Raw genomic sequence first — 23,372 nt, forward strand, 5'->3', positions numbered from 1 at the left:
TTCTTGCAAGTTCTTCGTGAGCGCAGTGTATGTGAGTAGTGATTTTTTTGGCCTCTATTTTTGGTGCTTGATTATTCTGCATGTATTCCGCTGTTGCCGTGATTGGCTTGTGATGCTGAGATTGCTGCCTTGGCGATTCGTAAACGACGACTGCAATGCGGCTACTGGAGACTGACTGTGTCGTCGACATTGCACAGTCTCATGGTGTAAGTCTGATGCATGCGGTACGATCCGGTCCAGTGTCGCTATCGAAAGCGGACACGGTGTCCATCACATTTTGGCTCGAGCCTGATACGAAAGAGATTTCCAACTCCGCGGACGGGAGTGTGCGGAGACACGTCTCGTGCGATAAATGCAATTAACAGCACAGCTTGAGAACGTCGAGCACAAGCCAGCCCACATCCAACTCCACACACAAACGGCGCTTTCATCCGTCATCCTCCTTCACCATCCATCATCACCGGTCCTTGATACGCGTCCAGCCCTATCCTTTGCTGCTAAGAATCCGCGAACTACGACGGTTGCATCCGGTAGCGATCATCTCTGGAACCAGAGAGTAGTTGCGCAGTGAGGTAACGCTGCTGTGTTTCTTTTTCGCATCCACCTCCTCTTTCGACCGCCTGATCGATTCCTTTTTGCAGCATACTTCCACCATGGTAAGTCTTCACCTCAACCCCCTTCCCCTGTTGCCTCCCCTCACAACCTTCTTATCTGCCTTTTCTTCTCTGCTACCGCCTAACACAGTCGAACACACTCCGACCATACCTCTCGTGCGTCCGTTCAACCCTAACCGCCGCTCTAACCCTCACCAACTTCGCCTCTCAACGCGTTGAACGACACAACTACGCCGAGATCGAAGCCTCTTCTTCCCTCGAAGTTCTCCTCACACCCCTCACCATCTCGCGCAACGAAAACGAAAAAGTCCTCATCGAGCCTTCCGTCAACTCGATCCGTATCTCCCTGAAAATCAAACAGGCCGATGAAATCGAACGCATTCTCGCCCACAAATTCTCGAGATTCCTCATGCAAAGAGCCGAATCTTTCGTGATTCTCCGAAGAAAACCCGTCAAAGGATATGATATCAGCTTTTTGATTACCAATGGAAATACCGAGACGCTACTGAAGCATAAGTTGGTGGATTTCGTGATAGAGTTCATGGAAGAGGTGGATAAGGAAATCAGCGAGATGAAGCTGAGTATCAATGCGAGAGCTAGGATCGTTGCAGAGAGCTATTTGAGCAACGTAAGTTACCGAACACCGAAGACCGCGGGGGAAAAGGGAAGAAGAGGTGTTTTTACTGACAAACAACATTGCTCTCTATTTCCTTCCTGCTGCGATGATACAGTTTGCATGATCGAAACTACCCGTCCCATCTCACATCTGATTTTCGAGCAACACCAACGCACGCCTAATGCTTGATCGATCCAAGTGACAGGGTATTCAGTCGAACAACATGCAGAAAGAATGCAAGAATCACATGTACTATTCTCAACTCACGCTTCGCTCGTGCATCGTGTAATGTGTGTCACACAGTCTGTTCCCCCGACCACTTTCTATGCTAACCTCTTCGCTCGTGAGAAGTGAACCCCCACCCGAGACCCCTAGCAATGCCTGCGAAACACAGGATCCTTCACGTCTGTCACCAACACTCGCGAATAATCCTCTGGTCTCACACCCTCAAGCACCCGCCGGAGTGTCGTGAGGACTCTCTTGTTCGCAGCCTGGAACGCTCTCCCGACCGCCAACCTGTCACGTCGCTCAAATGTCACTGTCCGCACGTCTTCACTTTCACCGACAGAACCGTAACATCTCGCCATTCACACCCTAACCGTACATGAGCGACTTCGTTTCACGCATCGCGCTTCGACAAGCGTCGTTTCCTGCTCATCCCCGATCCCCCGTTCTGGGACTGCGGCTCATGCAGCGGCATCTCGTCATCGTCCCATGTCAAATCAATCACTTGTATCGCTTCGCTCTCCTCCGTCGCTGGCGCCGCCTCGACTTGCTCCCGCTCATTCGCGACGATCCTCGGAAGACGCGCGCGCACCAGCAACCCGCGCCTCAGATCGCGCGAGAAAACAGGCTCGCCCGCCGTACGCTCTCCATACGTCCTCTCCGACTCGACAAAGATCGGCAGCGTCGCTAGCGCGTCTTCGCCATCCATCACTGCTGCGCTAGCAGCCGTGGTAGCAGTCGAGCTGGAAACAGCCGCGGCAGCATTGCCCGTGCTCGCAGCCGCCGTCGTCGATGTGGACGAGGGCTGACTGGAGGACGCATCGTTGCTTCCGATCGAAGCAGCACCGGGCGAAGCGGGCGATGCGTAGTGTGGCACCAGATCGCGTGTGACGCGCAATCCCAGCATGTACGAGGGAATGGCTGTGTTGAGCGAGAGCTTCGAGATCCAACCGGTTCGCGCGCCCGGCAGCGTCGTGGATGTGTCCCCATCGGCTGCTGCTGGCGATTGAGCGGCGGCTGCGCCCCGAGACTGGATGGGACCGGTGCGAACAGCGTTCCCCGCAGCGCCACCACTCGCAGCGGCTGCCGGCGGCGCGTCGAGGTACTCTGCACACTCCCACGGATTCAAGCCACCGGGCGTGAACCAGCCCTTCTTCACCGCCGCTCCAGCGCTCGGCGCTACAAACCATCCTCCAGCCGTACTTGCATCGTCCAAACGACAAGACAGTTGCCGCAGCTTTTCGGTCCTTTCGTGCGTAGCCAGCTCCGTCGTCTGCAACTGCATCTCGAGCTCGGGCAGACACGCTCCGAGCAGCTGCGGTGGTAGTTCGTCGAGTACAAAGTTCAAAGAGTCGAGCAGGAGCGCGAACGTTCCCCCGCACTGAGCCTTCTCGCCAGCTCGGCGCAAAAGCTCGAACAGCACTTTGACGAGTCGCAGCGCCACGGTTCTCATCGCGCCGCTCCAGAGGCAGCCGAACCTCAACACCAAATGCAGCAGCGGGAAGCTCATGCCGTCCTGCAGCAGCGCAGACAGTCGCGGTGCATCGTCATCGGGGCGAGTGGCGATTTGACCGAGTGCGGCTTCGAGCGAGGCGATAACGTGAAGCAAGAGCTGTCCGCACGAATCAGCATCAGTGGCATTGAAGACAAAGCCGTCTTGCTGTTCGCACATCCGCAAGACAGAGCGCAGAGTCGATTCGACTTCTCGCTCGTCTGCGGAGGATGCTTCTACGCCATCGTCGACTGACGCTGGTGCGTCACCATCGAGCGCACTGTCGAGCTGCTGCTGTGGTTTCGTTTCACTCGCGCCGGCCGCTTTGACTCTGTCCGACAACAGCTTGATGCCAATGTCGGTAAAGCGCGAGACGAGCCCGCTCGAGTGGCAATCGCGCACCAGCTGCGCCCCAATGTCTGGCAACCGCACGAATAGATCGTCAAAGATGCCCGAAGCCAACGCCTTGGTCTTGCTATCGGCTCTGGATTGGAAACTGGATTCGACGAGCTGCAGGCGCTCAAAGATCTCGACGAGCTCGTTGGCGACCACGGCAGTGTACCAAGCGTCCAGTCGGCTCTTGACAGAGGCGGCGTCGATGGTAGCGACATCACGCAGCAAAAGACTGGTCGGATCGAGACAGGCTATGGCCAGATCAATAACGCGCGATGGGTTGCAGCCCCACATGGACTTGCACGTGTCCTTGACGGTCAATAAGCAAAGTCTTGGATCCTGGCGGAAGGCGATGTGCATCGGCTCCGACCGCAGCAGAGCCCTCCAGAAGGATTCGATCTGCGTCTTGTCAGCCGAAGCCAGGGCGGACGGCTCGTCCGACGCACAGATTAAGCAGGTGGCAAGGCGTAGAAGCGAAGGCAGGTTGTCTCGGGCAAAAAGCAGTGTGGTTTGAGCGCCAAATGCACGCGAATCTTCGTACGAGGTTGCATGCGCCATTTCCCCCAAAAGGCTGGCAAACATGTCGCCGAGGCTGCTGACGGCGGCGCCGAGGTGCAGCGTCGCATCTGCGCCACGCGTAGCTGGATCCGTCAGCCTTCTCACTGCGTACGTCGTGTAAGGAAGCAGGAAAGCGTCCATGGCGAGCTGCAAATTGAGCGTGCCGTGCGCGATCAACCGAGTCAATAGATGGAGCAACGCCCTGATACATGCGTCGCTGTGTGTGCCTTGTTCGATGCTGACTACCAGATGCGAAAGCCATCGGGCGTGCCGTTCATCGATCTCAAGCGAGGCTTCGAGGTAGAGCTGGTCGATCAATCGTACAGCTGCTGGTACGATGGAAACGTCGCCGCAGGCCAGGACGCTCTCCACGATGGCCCGTTCGATCATTTCGTCGCACGTCGCATCCGCCTGCACGAAGAGGCTGCGGAAAGGTGTGAGCATGTCTGAACCGTCGACGGGCGAGGACGCAGAGGCGCTGTTCCCACTCGACTCGGAGCTCGACCTTGTGAGTTTGGCGAAGCGGTCGAGCAAGGCGTCGACATTGGGCCGGAGCGCTTGCACGTGCTGTTGCATGGCGTCGTGCTCCGGATTCGTCTCGAGGGCAGGTGCGCTCACGCGAGGTGGAAGGCGTTCGATCAGAGTTCGAAGGCGGAGCAGCGTTGTTGAGGCCATGACCGCCTGACGGTCGTTTCTGACCGAACTTGAATGGTTGAGCTGCTGACGCACGAGCTGTTTGAGTGTGCCCAAGATGTCCATGGATCTCCAGACGAGGCTGTGCTCAATGACCATGTTGAAGGCAGCGCGGGCGATGCTGTCCGAGAGCGGACGCAGCAACAAAGAAGCAAGGAGCTGGGCCAACCCTTCGAAATCGTCGGCGGCGACGAGCACGGCCGAGACCTGCGAGAGCTGTTCGCCATTGAGGCTTTCGACGCGTGCCGTGACCGCAGGGAGTAACTCGTTCCGCAGAAGTCTGCAGCGGACAAAACGCGAAGCTGACCATAGACGCGACAAGTCCTTCTCCAGATCGCTCGGGCTCGCTTCGGGCGGCGGTGCGACGATGTGCGATCCTTCCACGGCGTCCGCGTCTTGCGCAAAGGCGAAAGGCAAGAAAGATTGAAGCTGACGCAGGGCTCGACGTTGAGCTGCATCCTCGTACGTCTCTTTTGTGCGGTCACCGTAAATGGCCTGCTTTCGCTGCTGGTAGACAGAAGCCGGTTGATCGTAGAGCGGCAAGGATCGCAAAAGGCGCAGATGCAGAGAATCGCGTGACGTTGCAGCAGGTGCAGGTGCGCCATCACCGGTTGAAATCGCATGCTCTGTGGAGCCCGATGACGGTGCGGTGGTCATGCCGCGAGCAATCAACCTCTGCAGGTACTTTGTGTAGGAGAAGACGCCCCTGCGAGCGAGCTCGCCGACGAGGACGACAATGGCAGAGACATCGACGGTAGCTAGTAAGGTGCTGCGCGCCGGGTCTGAAGCCTCCCCCGCCTTCTGATTGAGGGAGGTCTCGACGTCGCCGAGCCACTTGATCAGCATAGGTTCTACGTTGATCTTGCGCGTCTTTTTGGAGTGGTCATCGAGGTCGAAGGCAGGCAGCGAAACTTGGTCGGACTCTTCGCTCGACTCCTCCCACGACACGCCGAATCGGATCTTTTCGATGAGCGTTGCCGCGAGATACTGGCGCACGACGCCCGAGCGACGGTCGGTGCAGGCCCATGTGAGGATAGTTTCGATTCTGGGGACCCAGACGGCATCGTCGCGATCGTGCCTTGCGTGACGATGGGAGCCGCTCACATTGAGCAGGAAGACGCGGTCGATGGTCCGAATATCGAACGAGTCGAGGGCCTGGACATCGACATGTTGCTGCAGCGGGAGCGAAAGTAAGTTTTCGGGACCAGAGGTCTGAGAACGAAGCAGAAGCCGGTCGACGCGTGGTCTGACGGCCTGCTCGACGAATTCGAGCACGTGGTGAGGAGGAGCTGGGACCTGCGCATCAGAGTTGGTCTCATTAAGCAGCTGGGTGAGTGTGATCGCATGTTCCGACCAGAGACGAGCACTGATGAGCGAGTCGGGGCTGTTCTCGCAGACGATGCGGAAAAGTAGCACGAGCTTGGTTCGCAGACCACCACCGGCCACTAGATTCAGACGCGCGTCCACATTGGATATCTGCACGAGCAACGCCGTGAGGAAAGGTTTGGCAAAGCACCGACGCCGGAGGATGAGGACGAGCACCTCCTGAACGAGCTCGAGGAGGAAGGGAAGCTGGACGAGATTGGAAGCGGCAAACGCATCGACGATCCACCTGACGAGCGTGGAGCGGTCCAGCAGGCTTTGAGCGTGCAAATGACGAGCTAGCGACAGGCTGTAGGACCACTTTGCCACCCATCGCTCTTCGTCGACCTCGTTCTGCAAGACGGCACAGACCTCTTTGGCGGGCGCCGAAGACGGAGACGAGGCCAGGTGTAGGTTGGACGGGGTGCGAGCGAGGTGTGCAGCTGCCACGGAGCGCGACAGAGGCATAGGAGCAGCACCAGGCGTGCGAGGAAGATGCGTCGAGGGAGACGTGGGAGCGGGGGAAGGAGCGGCGGTGGAGGAGGATTCGGCGGTCTGAACGAGATTAAGCTCGGCGATTTGCTTTGCCATCCATGTGCACAGATTCGATGTGATCTCGGGGATGATGGTCGCAGCGGACTTGTTGCGGAGCGACGAAAGCTCTGCAGCGCCCAGTGCGCGGATGAACCAGACAGCGCGCGAGATGTCGACGCTCTTTCTCGGAGCTGGGGTGGCAGCGACGGAAGCGTTGGCGGAAGGCGTCGAGGCAGAGGATGCGGCTGGCGTGCGTGAGTGAAAGTAGTTGCTGGTGGCAGCAGCAGCAGCAGCAGCCGCACCGCTCGAAGGTAGAGCACCACCTGCCCAGAGCATCTCGAAGAGCTTCTCGCCACGAAAGCCGTGAGGGACGCTCCTCGAAAGACGTGTGAGAGGTACGCTAGGATCGGCAAGGTCTTTGACGTAATTGGCGAGCTTGGTATCGTTGAGCGTGACACGAGAAGGCGGCTTGTACTGACTCGGAGCGACGCTGGCACGATCGAGTTGGCGACGACGCTGCACGACCTCGTCCATCCAACTCGAGAGGGTGCGGATGGCGTCAGGGGCAGCGAGTCGAGCGTAGATGGCGTCGTGTGCCGAAAACGACTCGTTTTGAACGTGAGAGCGGGGAGCGAAACCTTTGCGCACCGATATCTGCGACATGTCGTCCTCGGGCTGGCCAGGTTTGGTGGGGAAGAGGTCCGGAACACCGCGATCGCTGGATGCTGGGTGGAGTGGTGGCCTCCATGGCGGCTTTTCCTGCTGGTAGGCTTCGGGGAGGCGTGCCTCATCCTGCTTTGATCGCTTCGACGTCGACGAGGGCAGACCTCGGCCTGCTGCGCCGCTACCGCCGGCTCCTCCGCGCAGCATAGAGGATTGTAAAGACGCCATGCCTGTCGTTAGATATGGACCGAGCGCATTTGCCGTGTCGGCGACATTGGTCTAGTAGAGTCGGATCAATGCGAGCATTGCAGCATTCCTTCCGACTACAGCCGCGCGCGGCTCGCCTCCGATCGCTGATATGACCAAGGGTCAGTGATGCTCGATGAGCGGCGAGTTCCGATCGGTCGAGGGAGAGATCAAGGAAGAGGTGATCATCTAGACTACAGCTGTCACGTTTCGGAAGCCTCTCCACAAAGGCACAAGCCAGCCAAGCCAGCCGCTGCCTGCGGTGCACAACTACATTCAGGGTTCAAGAACACTCGGACCGACACAAAGCTGGGATTTTAGAGTTTGTATCGTGCGAGCGAGTTGGATGTCTGAGAGCGGACTGCATTTCTTCTTCTACGGGCCTCTCTTTCAGAGCAGGCAGACAGGAAGGCTGAGCGCAATTTGCAACTTTTTCAGAGTCACCGCTACACACCGCTACAAAGCTGCGCAGAAGGTGTATGTTTCGTCAAATCGGAAGATCCGTTCCTTCCCCATCATCAATATCGTCACCTATCCGGCATCGCAAACCCGCCGACACATTCCCACGCCTCTCTAAAGTCAAAGTCGGATCTGCGGCTAAGACGACAACGACGACGACGCCCCTTCGCCTGTTCCGATCCTTGGCCCTGAAGCCGCGCACAGGGCCCATCCCACGTTCCCTCGTCCGCCCTCCAACCTTCACACCCTCTCTCGCGGCGAACAGATCCTTCAGCACCGCCATCGCCACTCGCAGCACCGCCACCATGCCACCCAAGGATGCTGCCAAGGACGCGGCCGGTCCCATCCAGCTCGAAAACACCTCGAAACGTGATTTCCTCCAAAAGCTCGAAAAGGAGTCGCAGGACTTTTGGGCGCAGCAGCATGTCTTTGACGTCAACGCGCCCACTCAGGATGACGGTCTCATTGACCTGACGCCCGAGGAGGTGCGCGCCAAGTACCCCAAGTGGTTCGCCACCATCCCATATGCCTACATGAACGGCTCGCTCCACCTCGGTCACGCATTCACGCTCTCCAAGGTCGAGTTCGCTGCCGGTTACGAGCGCATGCAGGGCAAGCGTGCTCTGTTCCCTTGGGCCTTCCACGTGACAGGTATGCCCATCCGTGCGGCTGCCGATAAGCTCGTTCGCGAGATCGAGCTGTTCGGTGAAGATTTTTCTGGATACAAGGACCCAGCAGACGAGGCAGAGCAGGAGGAAGCACCCGAACCACCAGCGCCCACCGCCAACACATCGAGCGCCACCAAGACCAACGTCGCAAAGGCGACCAAGGGCAAGCTGGCGGGAAAGGACACAGGTCTCAAGTATCAGTTCCAGATCATGCTCAACTCGGGTGTGCCCAAGGACGAGATCAAAAAGTTCGCCGATGCCAACTACTGGCTCAGCTACTTCCCTCCCATCGCCAAAGCCGACTGCACCGCATTCGGCTCTAGAATCGACTGGCGACGTAATTTCATCACCACCGACGTCAACCCGTACTACGACAGCTTCGTCCGATGGCAGATGAACAAGCTCCACGCCATGGACAAGATCAAGTTCGGCGAACGTTACACCATCTACTCGCCCAAGGACGGCCAGCCGTGCATGGACCACGACCGATCGGACGGTGAAGGTGTAGGCCCACAAGAATACACTGGTCTCAAGATGGAGCTCGTACAGTGGGGTGCGCTCGCTGCACCGGAGCTCGACGCCAAGCTGCAGGGCAAGAACGTCTACTTTGTCGCCGCCACGCTCCGTCCAGAGACCATGTACGGCCAGACCAACTGCTACGTTGGACCCTCGATCGACTACGGCGCCTTCCAGATCAACGACACCGACGTCTACATCTGCACCGAGCGCGCCGCTCGCAACATGGCTTTCCAGGGCATCACCAAGGAGCGCGGACAGGTCAACTCGCTCGCCACCGTCAAAGGCTCGCAGCTCGTCGGCACCAAGATCAAGGCTCCCTTTGGTCTCTACCCGGAAGTCTACGTGCTGCCCATGGAGACGGTGCTCGCCACCAAGGGTACCGGTGTCGTCACCTCGGTCCCCTCGGACTCGCCCGACGACTACGCCACGCTCATGGATCTGCGCAAGAAGGCCGAGTACTACAAGATCGACCCGCAGTGGGCCGGCTTGGATCCCATCCCCGTCATCCGCACCCCCGCCTACGGCGACATGACCGCCGAGACGCTCGTCAAGCAGCTCAAGATCCAGAGCGCCAAGGACAAGAACCAGCTCGCTGAAGCCAAGGAGCTCGCCTATAAGGAAGGCTTCTACAACGGAACCATGCTCGTCGGTTCGTACAAGGGCGAGCCGGTGCAGGACGCCAAGAACAAGGTGCGCGACGAGATGATCAAGGCCAAGCTCGCATTCGCCTACGCCGAGCCCGAGGGCAAGGTCATCAGCCGAAGTGCCGACGAGTGCGTTGTGGCGCTTTGCGACCAGTGGTACATGGACTACGGCGAGGAGTCGTGGAAGGCCCAGGCCAGCAAGCTCATTGCACAGATGAACACGTTCGGATCTGAGGTGAGGAACGCGTTCGAGGGTACAATCGACTGGCTCAAGCAGTGGGCCTGCGCTCGTTCCTACGGTCTCGGCTCGAAGCTGCCGTGGGACCCTCAGTACCTGGTAGAGTCGCTCAGCGATTCCACCATCTACATGTCCTACTACACCATCGCACATCACCTGCAGGGAGGCGTCGCTGACGGCAGCAAGGTCGGTCCGATCGGCATCAAGGCCGAAGAGCTCACCGACGACATCTGGGACTACATTCTCGGAGACGCCGCTTACCCCACCGACACCACCATCCCCAAGGAGAAGGCCGAGGTGCTGCGACGCGAGTTCCGCTACTTCTACCCCATGGATCTGCGTTCGTCGGGCAAGGATCTGATCCCCAACCATCTCACGTTCTGCGTCTACGTACACTCGGCGCTGTTCCCCGAGCACCACTGGCCGCGCGCCATCCGCGCCAACGGCCACCTCATGCTAAACGGCAAGAAGATGTCCAAGTCGACGGGCAACTCGCTGAGTCTGCGCCAGTCGGTCGAAAAGTTCGGAGCCGACGCCACGCGTCTCTCGCTCGCCGACGCCGGTGACGGCATCGAGGACGCCAATTTCGAGGAGAAGACGGCCAACGCCAACATCCTGCGTCTGCACACGCTCATCGAGTGGTGTGCCGAAGTGGTGGCCAACAAGGACAAACTTCGATCGGGCGCCAAGGACACGTTCTGGGACAAGTCGTTCGAGAACCAGATCAACAACCTGATCCAGCTGACCAACGAGGCGTACGAAAAGTCGCTGTACAAGGACGCCACCAAGTTTGGGTTCTACGAGCTGCAGACGGCGCGCGATCTGTACCGCGAGGCGACGTCGGATGTGGGGATGCATGTGGATTTGGTGCTGAGGTGGATCAGGACGCAGGCGCTGCTGATTACGCCGATCGCGCCCCACTTTGCCGAGCACGTGTGGCGCAACTTTTTGGGCGAGCAGAGTTCCATTCAGACGGCGAGGTGGCCGGAGGCATCGGCGCCGGTGGATCACTCGATCACCGAGGCGCTGGCGTACGTTTCGGGTACGGTCAAGACGGTTCGTGACGCCGAGATCCTGCTCACCAAGAAGGCCAAGGGCAAGAACGCCACCGCTCCAGCGGTCAAGTACAACGAGCGTGCGCCCAAGGAATGCCGTATGTTTGTAGCCAAGCACTTCCCCTCGTGGCAGGACAAGTGCGTCTCGGTGGTGCAGGAGCACTACGACGCCTCGACGGGCTCGTTCGACGACAAGGCGATCCGCGAACAGCTCGCCAAGGACGGAATGCTCAAGGACAAGAAGGTGATGAACTTTATCGTCACGTTCAAGAAGCGCATCGGCGATTTCGGTGCGGAGAGCGCGTTCAACAGGCTGCTTCCGTTCGACGAGGTGGCGACGCTGAAGGCGGCGAGCGGGTACTTTAAAAAGACGATGGGTTTCAAGGAGATCCACGTGTATTGCATTGAGGAGGAGAGGGAGACGGTGGAGGGGCTGGACGGGGTGGATGCAAAGCTGCTGGAGGTCGCCGAGCCTGGACAGCCGAGCTTTACGTTCTTCAATACGGAGGCGTGATGTGTAGGGTAACACCTTGGCGACGAATGAAAAAGATTGGGTTCGTATATAGATTGAGATGGTGATGAATGATCACAGCGGTAAGGTGAGAGGTGCGAATCAACGATGTGTCCGTGGAAGAGTGCGATTAGCATGCTCGGAGTGAAAATCGCCGTCGGACGTTGAGTGCACAACCGTCACATTCGCTGCACAATGAATCGCTTGCCTCTCCAGCAAATGTACAGCTTTCGAATTATACACGTCAAAAAGTGATGGTAACAATCACCGAACAAGAGCTGGGGGTGGGTTTTAGTGTTCCTTCTTTCCGATAAAGTCCAACATATACCTGAGACCAGCGCTGACCTCCTCACCTGCGGGTATGATCTGTTTTGGTGGCAAGAGAAACCCATAGGTACCACCGTCTCTCAACTCTACACTGAAGCTCCATTTCACCCTTCGCTTTTCTGCCTCTGTTCCAGGTACGGGTTCGCTACTAGCGTAACTCCAATCGATGCTGTTTCCACCACCCTCTGCGTAAACCGCACAAACTTTACCTGCACTAAACTGTCTTCCATGAACCTTCTTCACCGCCGATACTGCTCCCAATGCCAACTCGAGAAGGTCCTCTTCGTCAGCTACGGGTTGGGAACAATCGTAGCTGAAGGGATACATCATGAGTTGACCGTACGAGTGAAGATCAAAGTATGCGCGAACGTTGTTCTCCTCAGCCTGGAGATAACGACCGATAGCAGTCGTTTCGGCGGAACTGAAGGGAGTGGTTCCAGGGTACATCTCCGAACATGGACTTGCCAAAGCAGAAGAAGCAAAGGCAAACCCATAGTTTCGGTTGAGATCCACACCTTTGCAGAAGAGTCCCGAGGGAAACTTGTTCGGCTGCCGATTCTTCCTCCACATCCGGTTTTTCGTCCAGGAGTAGGTGTACCCGTCTGGGTTGGAAACGGGAATGATGGTGATGGTGAAGGTTTTGAGTACGGCGAGTGCGGAGGAGCGAGTCCAGGTGTTCTTCTTTCGTCCCTTGCGAGACTTTTTCTTCTTCATCGTAGTTACGTTGGCGGGAGGGCCGAGAGCAGCGTGGAGCAGATCAGAGGCGAAGAAAAGAGAGGTGGAGGTGGAGATCCATTCACGTGCGTGTTGGCCGGCGGTGATGAGGATGCCCGTCTTGGGTGCGAGAGAGGTGATGTTGGAAGGGGGAGGTGGGGGTTGAGGTTGCGGATCTTGCGGTGGTGAAGGGGGTGGTTGAGTTGGCAACCCTTGGCCGAGTTTCAATGCCAGGATCGACCTTCCCTCGTGCGTCTTGCCAATCTCTTCGACTCGAACGTGCCCAGGATAGCTGTTCTCGAGCATGCTCATGTACGCCTCGATCTCTTCCAAGTTGTGGTACTGTTTGTGCCAATCTCGCGCCTTGCCGCCCGACTGGATGCTCGCCTCTGCGCTACGGGACTGTTCTTGCAGAAGCTGATCCAGATCTTCGATCAATGTCTTGCTCCTCAGATTCTCCTGGAAAGGCTGCATGAGTTGGGCCATGATCTCGTCTGCACTCGCCAATGCACGGAATGGATCCTCATCAGCCGTCCCACTCGCCATCCTGATATCCACGCATCCAAACGCTGATTGCGAGTCCGCTCCACATGCAGCACCCAGTTTAGCGCCCCATACATCGAGCGCTAACGCATGTGCCTGTTCGAGCAGCTTCTTGTGCTGTGCATCGTTTTCAGTGCTGAATCGGATAACCTTCTGACCGGCAAAGTGGACTGGATCGACGGACGAGGTGGATGCGAATGCGAGTGGATCGTATTGCAGGTTGAAGGGTGCTTGTACGGCGACTGTTGTCGGTATCGCGAGGGCGAGAGCGAGAAGCCCTGTCGCGGTGAGGGAGGGACTGCGCATGGTGTGTTGACGAGGGGATTGATGGTGGTGAAGGGTGAGGATGGAAAGAGAATTGGTCGTGTGACCTTGGAAAGCAGAGATTGTGGAGCAATCACTCTCCATTCGGCCGGTTGGTTGGAGGGAGAGTCGGAATTCGGGCGTCGCTGTCTAGAAAAATTAAAAGAAAAAGTCGTTTTGGGAATTTCTGATTTTTCTTCTTGTTTGTGACATTTTTGACACGAGTAAAAGCAATTTCGTCAGTTTGTGCCACTGACAGCTTGTCCTCCTCTTCATCTTTCTCCTCCTCCTCATCACCATCAACACTTTACTCGCTCAGCTCACATACATCATCGAGCTGCAGCAACCGCAACCATGGCAGACGCTCAGGTCCTCACCCCAGACCAGGTCGCACAGCTCCTAGCAGCCCAACAACAGTCCGCCTCCACCTCCTCAACCTCAACCTCAACCCCTTCCCAGCCCCGACTCAAAACGTCCTTCAAACAAACCCGTTCCCTCCCGCCCTTCTACACCGGCGGATCCGTCGCTCTCCATCCCTCCGGCACATTCGTCTACTCCACGCTCAACGACTCGGTATGCGTCGTCCAGGTGTCCACCGGCACGGTGGTGCAACAGTTTTCGCCCGATACCGAGGAGATCACCGCTCTGACGGTGACGCCTTCTGGATCGCATCTCGTCGTCGCGAGCAGATCGCTGGCGCTCAACGTGTACTCGCTGCCCGAGTGTAAGCTCGTGCGGAGTGTGGCCAAGAGTCATGCGAGTCAGGTGAACCTCATGGCGGTGGATCCGACGGGGACCTTGTTGGCGACGGGCGGGAGTGACGGTGTTGCCAAGGTGTGGGATTTGGAGGGCGGGTTTGTGACGCATGCGTTCAAAGGGAATGCAGGGGTGGTGAGTGCGTTGGCTTGGAACATGCCTCCCCAGACCACACCTGCAAGTGCAGGAGCGGGGAAGAAGAAGGACAAGAAGAAGGGAGAAGGGAATGGAAGGGTCATTCAGCTGCTCACAGGCTCCGTGGATGGCAAAGTCAGAGCGTGGGATCTCAACAACCCGGCTGAAACCAATAAACCCATCGCAACACTCGCGGGTCACGATTCGGTCGTGAGAGGAATCGCAGTCACCCCGGACGGCGCCAACGTCGTCACTGGTTCTCGCGATCGCACCTTGGTCATCTGGCGTCTACCTGGCGTCAAATCGGGTGTTGTGGCATCTGCAGCTGGTTGGAAGCAATCCGAAACGCTTTCCGCAAACGAAGGAATCGAATCCGTCGGTTTTCTTCCCGCTTCGACCTTCCCCGACCCCGTGTTCTACACCGGCGGCTCCTCCGGCTCCCTCCGTCTCTGGTCCCTCGCCACCTCCAGCATCATCGCCGTCCAACCAAAATCTTTCAACGAAAACCTCGCTCACCTCGCCAGACAAACGCGCATCCAACGCGCACTCGCCTCCTCTTCTAGCCGCACCGTCGACCACCTCGACGCCGAAGACGAAGAAACGCGTGCCATCACCGCCGTGCACCTCACCTCCACCCCTACCGGTGTCAACCTGGTTTCGGTGCATGCCGATCAGAACATCGTCGTCCGATCCGTCGGATCCTCGCACGCTACACAGCTGAAGAAAGTGAGGCAGTTGATCGGGTTCAACGATGAGATCGTCGATCTGGCCATGCTCTCGGCGAGCGAGGTGGGAGCGGAGGTGGAGGAGACGCATCTGGCAGTGGCGACCAACAGCAGGTCGTTGAGGGTGTACACTCTAGGAGAGGAGGAGGAGACGTCGGTGGAACTGCTGGCGGGACATACGGATATCGTGCTGTGTTTGGACAGGAGTCCGGATCTGAGGTTGTTGGCGTCCGGTGCGAAGGATAAGAGTGTGAGGATTTGGGCGTACGTTCCCAGTTCCAGGTTGGGCTCCGTGACGCAGGAGGGGGGAGCAGATGATGCTGGAACCAAGGTTTCGCGTTCCAACGGCGGGGAGGTGGATGAAGAGGGGGATGGCGAGTGGGTGTGCGTCGGGATTTGTGAAGGGCACGCCGAGTCCGTCGGAGCGATCGCATTTGCTCGTCGTCCCTCCGCTCCCGGCTCGCCCTACGCGCCCTTCATCGTCTCCGCCTCCCAAGACCGCACCGTCAAGATCTGGGACCTCTCCCCGCTCACCACCCTCCTCTCCCCCCAATCCACCACCCGTATCACCCAACCCCTGCACCTCAAATCCCTCCTCACGCAACGTGTCCACGAAAAGGACATCAACTGCCTCGACGTCTCCCCCAACAACGCCATGCTCGCCACCGGATCCCAAGACCGCACCGCCAAACTATTCAACCTCTCCTTCCAATCCCGCACCTCCAAAACCTCCACTGCAACGGCGCGGCTCTCGCCGCTCGCCACGCTCAAGGGACACAAACGAGGCATCTGGGCCTGTCGATTCTCACCGGTCGATCTGGCGCTCGCCACCTCCTCCGGTGACAAGTCGATCCGTCTCTGGTCGCTCAAGACCTTCTCGACAGTGAAACTCTTCGAGGGCCATACGAACAGCGTGCTCAAGCTTGCATTCCTTTCCGCGGGGATGCAGCTCGCCTCGTGCGCCGGAGACGGTCTGGTGAAAATCTGGAACGTCAAGGAGGAAGAGTGTCAGACGACCATCGATGCACACGACGACAAGATTTGGAGCTTCGTCGTTTCGAGAGGAGAAGAGAGGATGATCAGCGCGGCCGCGGATGGATCGATCAAGGTGTGGGAGGATAGGACGGAGGAGGAGAAGCAGGAAAAGAGGCAGGAGAGGGAGGACGAGGTGCGGATGGAGCAGGAGTTTGGCAACATGTTGGTCGAGAAGGATTGGAGGAGTGCGATCGGGTTGGCGTTGCAGATGGGTCAGCCGAGGAGGTTGTTGGGCTTGTTTACGCATGTGAGCAACAGCAGACCGGATGAGGAGGTGAGCAGGAAAACCGGGTTGTTGGCGAGTGTGTTGGCGGGGGGAGATAGCGATGATGACGAGGAGGAGGATGGGTTTGAAGGGTTCGAGCGAGGGGATGACAGGGCGTTGGAAGCAGCTGGAATTCGAACCACCCGTCGCAACCGCGGTGTTTCGAAAACAGCTCCAGCCTCGCACACTTCGGCCAACGCGGCGGACGTCAACTCGATCACCGGCCTCTCCTCGGTCGACACCATCCTCTCCACGCTCCCCGCACCGCTCCTCATCCAGCTGCTCATCTACATCCGCGACTGGAACACCTCCACCCGAACCTCGCCCATCGCCCAAACCCTGCTTCACGCCATCCTCTCGACCCACACCGCCTCCTCGCTCATCTCCATGTTCGATTCCTCCTCCAAGACTCACCGAGCTGCCCTCGCCGAACGTCTCGAGAACGAGGAGCTCGGGATCGTCGACACGCTCCCCGAGAAGGAACGCGCGAGACGCAGGAGGATGGAGAAGGAGAAAAACGTCGATCTGGGTACCCTGGTCGAGGGGCTGTTGCCGTATACGGAGAGACACTGGCAGAGGGCGGATAGGGTGATGATCGAGAGCAGTATGTTGGAGTACAGCGTCGAGGCTATGGATACGTTGCTAGGGTTTGATGATGGAGAAGAGGAGGAGGAGGTGGAGGAGGAGGATGGAGAGGGAAGGACGTTTGGAGAGCAGCTGGGAAGTGAGGTCGAGGGAGATGTCGAAATGACCTCGGACGATGGATCGGACTAGACTCTTTCAGCATTCCATTCGCATTCAAATCACCCAATCCACGCAGCGAACACAATCCTTTCTTGCATGAACTTTGACCGTATTGCTGTCATTCCTTTTTCACGTCTGCTCAACGAACACCACCTTGACCCCCGCCTTCCCCGCCCTGACCAAACACAACCCTCCTCGCCCATCCTTCCCCGGCACCAACTCCTCCTGCCCCACCGCACTTCCTTCCGCTACCTGCCTGTTGTTGACGTACAACCCTCCACTGGCAGCCAACCTCTTTGCCTCACCTCTACTCTTGACCAACCCAGCCTTCACTACGACCCTCGTGACGTCCACCCCTACCACATCGTCCCTGTTCAACCTCGCTACGACGTCGTCTTCATCGATGTCGTCGAGGTTGAGCTGTGCCAGCGTATCCCTTGCATCCCCGTCGATTTTTGTGTGGGAAAACAGCACCTCCGCGATCAACCTGCATCTGCGTACAGCATCTTTACCCCTGATCAATCGCGTCATGTGGTCGGCTAGTGCGGTTTGCGCTTTCCTCTCCTTCTTCCGCCCTTCATGTTCCTGCATCAGCCTCTCCACCTCTCCTACCGGTAGAAGCGTTAGACACTTCAAGTATCGTTCCACTTCAGCATCGCTGGAGCGCAAAAAGAACTGGTAGAACTTCCAATCCGACGTCTTTCCCTTACTCAACCAGACTGCATTCCCTGCACTCTTGCCGAACTTTTCCCCCGAACTCGTCGTTAGCAGCGGCAGTGTCATCCCGTACGCCGGAGTCTCGAGTGATGTCGGGGAGGTTCGACGGATGAGATCGATTCCAGCGGTGATGTTGCCCAGTTGGTCGGAACCGCCGATTTGGACGGTGCACGAGTGGTGGGTGTGGAGGAAGGAGAAATCGTACGCTTGGAGGAGTTGATAGCTGAACTCGGTGTACGACATACCCGCTGCACCGGGAGAGAGTCGCGACGCGACCGAGTCCCGAGACAACATCGAAGTCATACGAGAGTGGCGGCCGACGGTGGAGAGGAAGTCGAGCAGGGTGAAGCGGGACATCCATTCGTAGTTGTTCATCATGGTCACGCTCGCGTCGAACTCGCTTCCTGACTCGGCGAGAAAGTCTTTGGCGCGGGAGAAAAAGTCCCGAATCTGTTGCCCAATCGCAGCTACATTTCGCTGAAGGGTAGAAGCGTCGAGCGCATTACGTTCGGAACTCCGACCGGAAGGGTCGCCGATGGAACCGGTCGCTCCGCCGACGAGAACGATCGGGTTGTGGTGGAACCGCGCAAAGTGGACGAGCGTCAAGAGAGGCAGCAAGTTCCCCACGTGGAGCGAGTCTGCGGAAGGGTCGACGCCAGAGTACACGGTGCGTGGTGCAGCGGAGAGATGCGGAAGGAGAGCGCGCGAGGTGATGTGCGAGACGAGGTTGCGGGATTCCAGTTCGGAGATGAGGTTGGTCGAAGTGGAGGCAGACGAAGAAGAAAGGTGCCGAGGTAAAGACAGTGGACGAAGGGGAGTAGGAGGATGGGAGGAGAGGATGGAGCGCGATGTTGACGCTATCGATCGAGGTATTGACGGCCGCATCGTGTCGAAGTGGAAGAGGGTGGATAGGGAGGGATGGTGTAGGGATGACGGTGTTGTACGAATGTGAACCGCAAGAAGAAACGTCAAATTGAGCCAACTTTTTTTTTTGGCGCGTGGGATCGGAATTCGGACTAAGCACACCTCTCGACCATCATTGCTGCCAACGTACTTCCATGAAGACCCTCGTTCCTTCTCAGCAAGACATTCATGTGGTGTTTCTCACGGTGCTATATCAGATGCAATCACACAAGCGAAGATGCAGATGTCATTTAACTGCAGGAAAGAGCGAAATATAGGCTGTTACAGCTCCTCTTCATAATCCTCCCCAGCAGCGCCGTTCACCACGTCCTTTTCCTCCTCCTGCTCCTCCTCCGATTCCATATCCTGCCCCTCCAACAACACATCAAACATGCTCCCCGTGCCTTTCCTCTTGACTACCTCTCCTTGCCTTTTCACTGCCACATTCCCGAACATCCCTTGCATCCCCTTCCCCACTCCCTTTCCGGCACCCTCCTCGTCCCCTCCTTCACCCAACTTTTGCCCTTCCAACTCCCTCACCAGCCCCGCTCCCGCACGCGCCTCCTTCTTCTTCAGCTTCTTGAGCTTGCGTCTGGCTGCACCGGTGAGCGGCGCCATGGACGCCAACTCTTGCTGCGAGAAGGCGAGCGACAGTTCCGCCGTTCGTTTGGACGTCGAGGTTGCTTTGGAGTGCAGTTTGTCTTTCCACTCGGACTGCGGTTCGGTCGAAGGGACAGGTTCGATGTCGTCGTCGATGGTGTCGAGGTGAGAATGGCGGGAGAACTCGTCGTCTGATTCATCGTCGGATTCGTCGGAGGAGGAGAGACGCGATCGTTTCCCCAGCGTTGATCGTCGAGACGTGTCGGCTGGTTCTGGTTCTTCAACGATGGTCGGGGAAGTGATGGGTGGTTCGTGATCGTCCTGAATCTCATCCGAGACTTCCTCAGCGAACCTAGGCGCGGGAGCGGAAGGCAGATCTTTCCCAACACCTGTTCCCGCACCGAAAACCTCCGCATCCGCTTCGCCCAACAACCCAGCCAGATCGAACGCCTCGCTGAAACCAGATACGATCTTGGAACTCGACTCCAACGCTCCCCCTTCTTCTTCCACTCCCTCTCCGGGAATCTTCGGTTCGGTCAACACCGCGGATCGATGCAGTTTTGGCGGGTTGGTAAAGTACTTGATCCTACCGGAATTCCAATCGTGCAAGACACTCCTCGCCATGCCTTCCAGATCCAACTTGCCTCCACCTCTCATCCTCCCCCGACCCACCGCCACCCTCATCAGGAAATCCTGCGCATCGCCTTCCTCGAACCAGTCCAGCCCGTAGATCTCCAGCACCTCTTCCCGCGGCACCCTCGCGAGGATCGCTTCCACCGGCGTGATCGGATCCTCGACCAGTTCGACCTTCACCACGTTGCGGAGGAGAGCGGATTGACGTCGAATCAACGTTTCTTCCGGACTAGAGGAAGAGTGGTCTGGATCGGAAAAGACGATTCCGGGGCAATCGATGAGTCGGATCGACTTATCGAGCATGATGCTTTGCAGCACTTTGGTGTGACCTGGGGTGGAGGCGACGGAACAGACGCGCGAACGTTTGAGCGAGTTGATCAGGGAGGATTTGCCCACGTTGGGTGCGCCAAACACTCCGACCGACAGAGAGGTCTTGAGGTTGAGCGAACGAGAGTAGTTCTTGATGAGTTGGAGCAGTGCACCTGCTCCGATGGCTTCGGAGCCACCGCTGATAGATTCTCCCGAGCCGGAAGAGTGGACGGAGAGGGCACCCTGCGCGAGATTGTTGCGCTGAGACTGGGTGGAAGCTTTGAACGCCAAGGTGGGGAAGTCGTGTCGAAGGTATTTCAGCCACGCTTCGACGTTGGATTTGGGGACGAGGTCGATCTTGTTGAGGATGAGGACGATCTTCTTGTTGGAGCGGAGGAGGAGCTGTTCGGTGGAGAAGGAGCGGCAGCCGAGCGGATCGCGTGCGTCGAGCACTTCGAGGAGGACGTCGGCGTTGTCGATGACTTTGCGGAGTTCGCGCATGTACGCTTTGAGCGAGCTGTCCCGCCGACCTGTCAAGGTTGGATCCAGTTGTATACCGCTTGTCGAAAGAAATGCGTCCTCTTCATCAACATCGTCGACACCATCTGCTTCGGCAGTGTGTGCGTTCGACGTGGCGGCCGCATCCGCAATCTCGTGCTTCAACCTGGCGGCTGCCGTCGCGCTCGCTTCCGCACCTTGGTCCACCTCCATCCCAACTGCAAGCCCCGCTTTACGCTGAGCAGCTACCTGCTGCTGCTGGATCTGTTGCATCAGCCTCGCTTTGCCCTTGTTGATCAGGCTAGCGAACTGATTCTTTTGAAAGACGAAGCCGGCATTGCTGGTTTGCTTTCCGACGGCGTTGGAAGCTCCAGAGGCATTCTTGGCATGAGATTGGGTGGCGGAGATCTTGGTCTTCTTGCGTGCCTGGCGATCTTCTTTCCGTTGCTGTCGACCCATGCTGGGCTAGTTTGCGAAGGGGAAAGAAACGATGTTGTACGAGGAGAACACTGTTTCGGCTATCAAACAAATCTTTTTGGAAGAAGTTTTAAGATTAGGGTTTTGACACTTTTCTGTGGAGGCGCGAGTCGCAGTTGGATTTGAGATGATTAGGTAAGCAAGAAGAAGTCGCTCAATTCCCGCCAATTTCATGCACTCTGACGCTTGCGAGTCACCAATCCACGATCATCTTCTTGTACGACCCCTCACGACCATCAACCACCATCTCATCTCTTTACGGAACAACAAGATGGCGGCCACCACTGCCTCTTCAGCAGCGGCCTACCTCTCGGGGCCATTCCCCTCCGGCCGCGCGCTCACCGAGAACGATGTCTCCCCTACCGTACCCCCGACCCCAACCTCGGACTCCTCCCCGCCGTCCCACCTCTACACCGACCTCCCACCCCACCTCATGCAACCAGACAACACCCCGGACTACCTCCGTCTCATCCTCTCCGCCGATATCTACTCGCTCGTCCACCAAACTCCCCTCCAACCCGCAACCAACCTCTCCTCCAAACTTGGCTGCTCCGTCCTGCTCAAGCGCGAGGACCTGCAGCCCGTGTTCTCGTTCAAGCTGCGCGGTGCGTTCAACATGATGCAGCAGCTGGACGACGAGCAAAAGTGGAAGGGTGTCATCGCGTGCTCGGCGGGCAACCATGCGCAGGGGGTGGCGATGGCAGGTGCGCATCTCAAGATCCCCTGTACGATCGTCATGCCAAAGGGGACGCCGGAGATCAAGACCAAGAACGTCAAGAGGATGGGAGCCAAAGTGGTGTTGTTCGGACAGGATTTCGATGAGGCGAAAGCGGAGTGCACGAGGTTGTCGAAGGCGTACGGGTTGACGATCATCCCTCCATTCGATCATCCGAGGGTCATTGCGGGGCAGGGTACGATCGGGGTGGAGATCTGCAGGCAGACGGACATGTCCCAGGTCGACGCTGTGTTCTGCTGTGTCGGCGGGGGTGGGTTGTTGGCTGGAGTTGCAGCGTACGTCAAACGCATCGCACCGCCGCACGTCAAGGTGATCGGAGTCGAGACGTTCGACGCCGACGCCCTCGCCCAATCCCTCGAGGCGGGCCACCGCGTTCTCCTAAACGAAGTCGGACTGTTCGCCGACGGCACCGCCGTGCGCATCGTCGGCGAAGAGTGCTTCCGCATCTGCCGCGACACCGTCGACGGCGTCGTCCGCGTCACCAACGACGAGCTCTGCGCCGCCATCAAGGACACCTTCGAAGACACCCGTTCCATCCCCGAACCCTCCGGTGCCCTCGCCGTCGCCGGCATGAAACGCTACATCGCCCAGCACAACCTGCAAGGCTCTGGGAAAAAATTCGTCGCGCTCGTCTCCGGTGCCAACATGAACTTCGGTCGTCTGCGGTTCGTCGCAGAGAGAGCCGAGTTGGGCGAGAACAGGGAGGCGCTGTTGAGTGTGGAGATCCCGGAGGAACCGGGTGCGTTTTTGAAGCTGCACAACCATATCAATCCGAGGATGGTGACCGAGTTCAGCTATCGGTATGGGGATCGGGAGAGGGCGCAGATTTTGCTGTCGTTCATGTTGGATGGTGCCAAGGCGAGTCCAGTGGGAGAAAGTCAGTCGACGGGAGCGGTACCTGTTCCGGAGAACATCACCCCAGCCACAACCGGTGCAGCGGAAGCGCTGTCCTCCTCGACCGCATCGCTCTCCGACTCGCAACCGCTCGCAGCATCCACCCAGTCGTCCAGCAGCGAACTCTCCTCCATCCTCTCCGCCCTCACCGCCGACGGAATGACGCCCATCGACTTGTCCGGAGACGAAGTGTCCAAGTCCCACTTGCGCTACCTCGTCGGCGGCAAGACGCGCGTCCCCAACGAACGCATCTTCCGCTTCGAGTTCCCCGAACGACCCGGTGCGCTGCGCAAGTTCCTCGTAGGCATGCAGAGCGGCTGGAACGTCAGCCTCTTCCACTACCGAAACCACGGCGCGGATATGGGCAAGATCCTGCTCGGTATACAGGCTCCCGAGCAGGACGCGCTTGCGTTGGAGAGGTTCTTGCACGATCTTGGCTATCAGTACCACGAGGAGACGAATAACCCCGTGTTGAGGAGGTATCTGGGCTCGGATTAGCAAAGACAATGTTGCAAATTCTACCTTTACATTGAACAAAACACCACGCACTTCCAGAACAGCTTTCCTG

General features: G+C 58.0%; 8 protein-coding genes across 8 annotated transcripts; 4 read left to right on the forward strand and 4 right to left on the reverse strand.

Moving 5' to 3' along the window:
* Positions 1–155: 155 nt before the first annotated feature.
* PHSY_003299 (actin-related protein) lies at positions 156–1,419 on the forward strand (the record flags this gene model as incomplete). Its single annotated transcript, XM_012333920.1, has 2 exons — positions 156–206; positions 745–1,419. The coding sequence occupies 2 exons, from the start codon at positions 156–158 to the stop codon at positions 1,417–1,419; spliced, it is 726 nt and encodes a 241-aa protein (XP_012189310.1).
* Positions 1,420–1,849: 430 nt separating this feature from the next.
* PHSY_003300 (RNA polymerase II mediator) lies at positions 1,850–7,378 on the reverse strand (the record flags this gene model as incomplete). The annotated part of the gene is made up of 1 exon (XM_012333921.1): positions 1,850–7,378. The coding sequence occupies one exon, from the start codon at positions 7,376–7,378 to the stop codon at positions 1,850–1,852; it is 5,529 nt and encodes a 1,842-aa protein (XP_012189311.1).
* A 497-nt stretch (positions 7,379–7,875) lies between these two features.
* On the forward strand, positions 7,876–11,493 carry PHSY_003301 (hypothetical protein; the record flags this gene model as incomplete). The annotated part of the gene is made up of 1 exon (XM_012333922.1): positions 7,876–11,493. One exon carries the CDS (start codon positions 7,876–7,878, stop codon positions 11,491–11,493), a length of 3,618 nt encoding a protein of 1,205 aa, XP_012189312.1.
* A 288-nt stretch (positions 11,494–11,781) lies between these two features.
* PHSY_003302 (zinc carboxypeptidase A) lies at positions 11,782–13,380 on the reverse strand (the record flags this gene model as incomplete). The annotated part of the gene is made up of 1 exon (XM_012333923.1): positions 11,782–13,380. The coding sequence occupies one exon, from the start codon at positions 13,378–13,380 to the stop codon at positions 11,782–11,784; it is 1,599 nt and encodes a 532-aa protein (XP_012189313.1).
* A 351-nt stretch (positions 13,381–13,731) lies between these two features.
* PHSY_003303 (hypothetical protein) lies at positions 13,732–17,067 on the forward strand (the record flags this gene model as incomplete). The annotated part of the gene is made up of 1 exon (XM_012333924.1): positions 13,732–17,067. The coding sequence occupies one exon, from the start codon at positions 13,732–13,734 to the stop codon at positions 17,065–17,067; it is 3,336 nt and encodes a 1,111-aa protein (XP_012189314.1).
* Positions 17,068–17,166: 99 nt separating this feature from the next.
* Positions 17,167–18,639, reverse strand: PHSY_003304 (likely mitochondrial tyrosyl-tRNA synthetase; the record flags this gene model as incomplete). Its single annotated transcript, XM_012333925.1, has 1 exon — positions 17,167–18,639. One exon carries the CDS (start codon positions 18,637–18,639, stop codon positions 17,167–17,169), a length of 1,473 nt encoding a protein of 490 aa, XP_012189315.1.
* A 300-nt stretch (positions 18,640–18,939) lies between these two features.
* On the reverse strand, positions 18,940–21,156 carry PHSY_003305 (GTPase, predicted; the record flags this gene model as incomplete). The annotated part of the gene is made up of 1 exon (XM_012333926.1): positions 18,940–21,156. One exon carries the CDS (start codon positions 21,154–21,156, stop codon positions 18,940–18,942), a length of 2,217 nt encoding a protein of 738 aa, XP_012189316.1.
* A 190-nt stretch (positions 21,157–21,346) lies between these two features.
* PHSY_003306 (threonine dehydratase catabolic) lies at positions 21,347–23,302 on the forward strand (the record flags this gene model as incomplete). The annotated part of the gene is made up of 1 exon (XM_012333927.1): positions 21,347–23,302. One exon carries the CDS (start codon positions 21,347–21,349, stop codon positions 23,300–23,302), a length of 1,956 nt encoding a protein of 651 aa, XP_012189317.1.
* Positions 23,303–23,372: the final 70 nt, after the last annotated feature.

This window comes from Pseudozyma hubeiensis (genome assembly GCF_000403515.1).
Source record: "Pseudozyma hubeiensis SY62 DNA, scaffold: PHS33, whole genome shotgun sequence".
NCBI classification, from domain to species: domain Eukaryota; kingdom Fungi; phylum Basidiomycota; class Ustilaginomycetes; order Ustilaginales; family Ustilaginaceae; genus Pseudozyma; species Pseudozyma hubeiensis.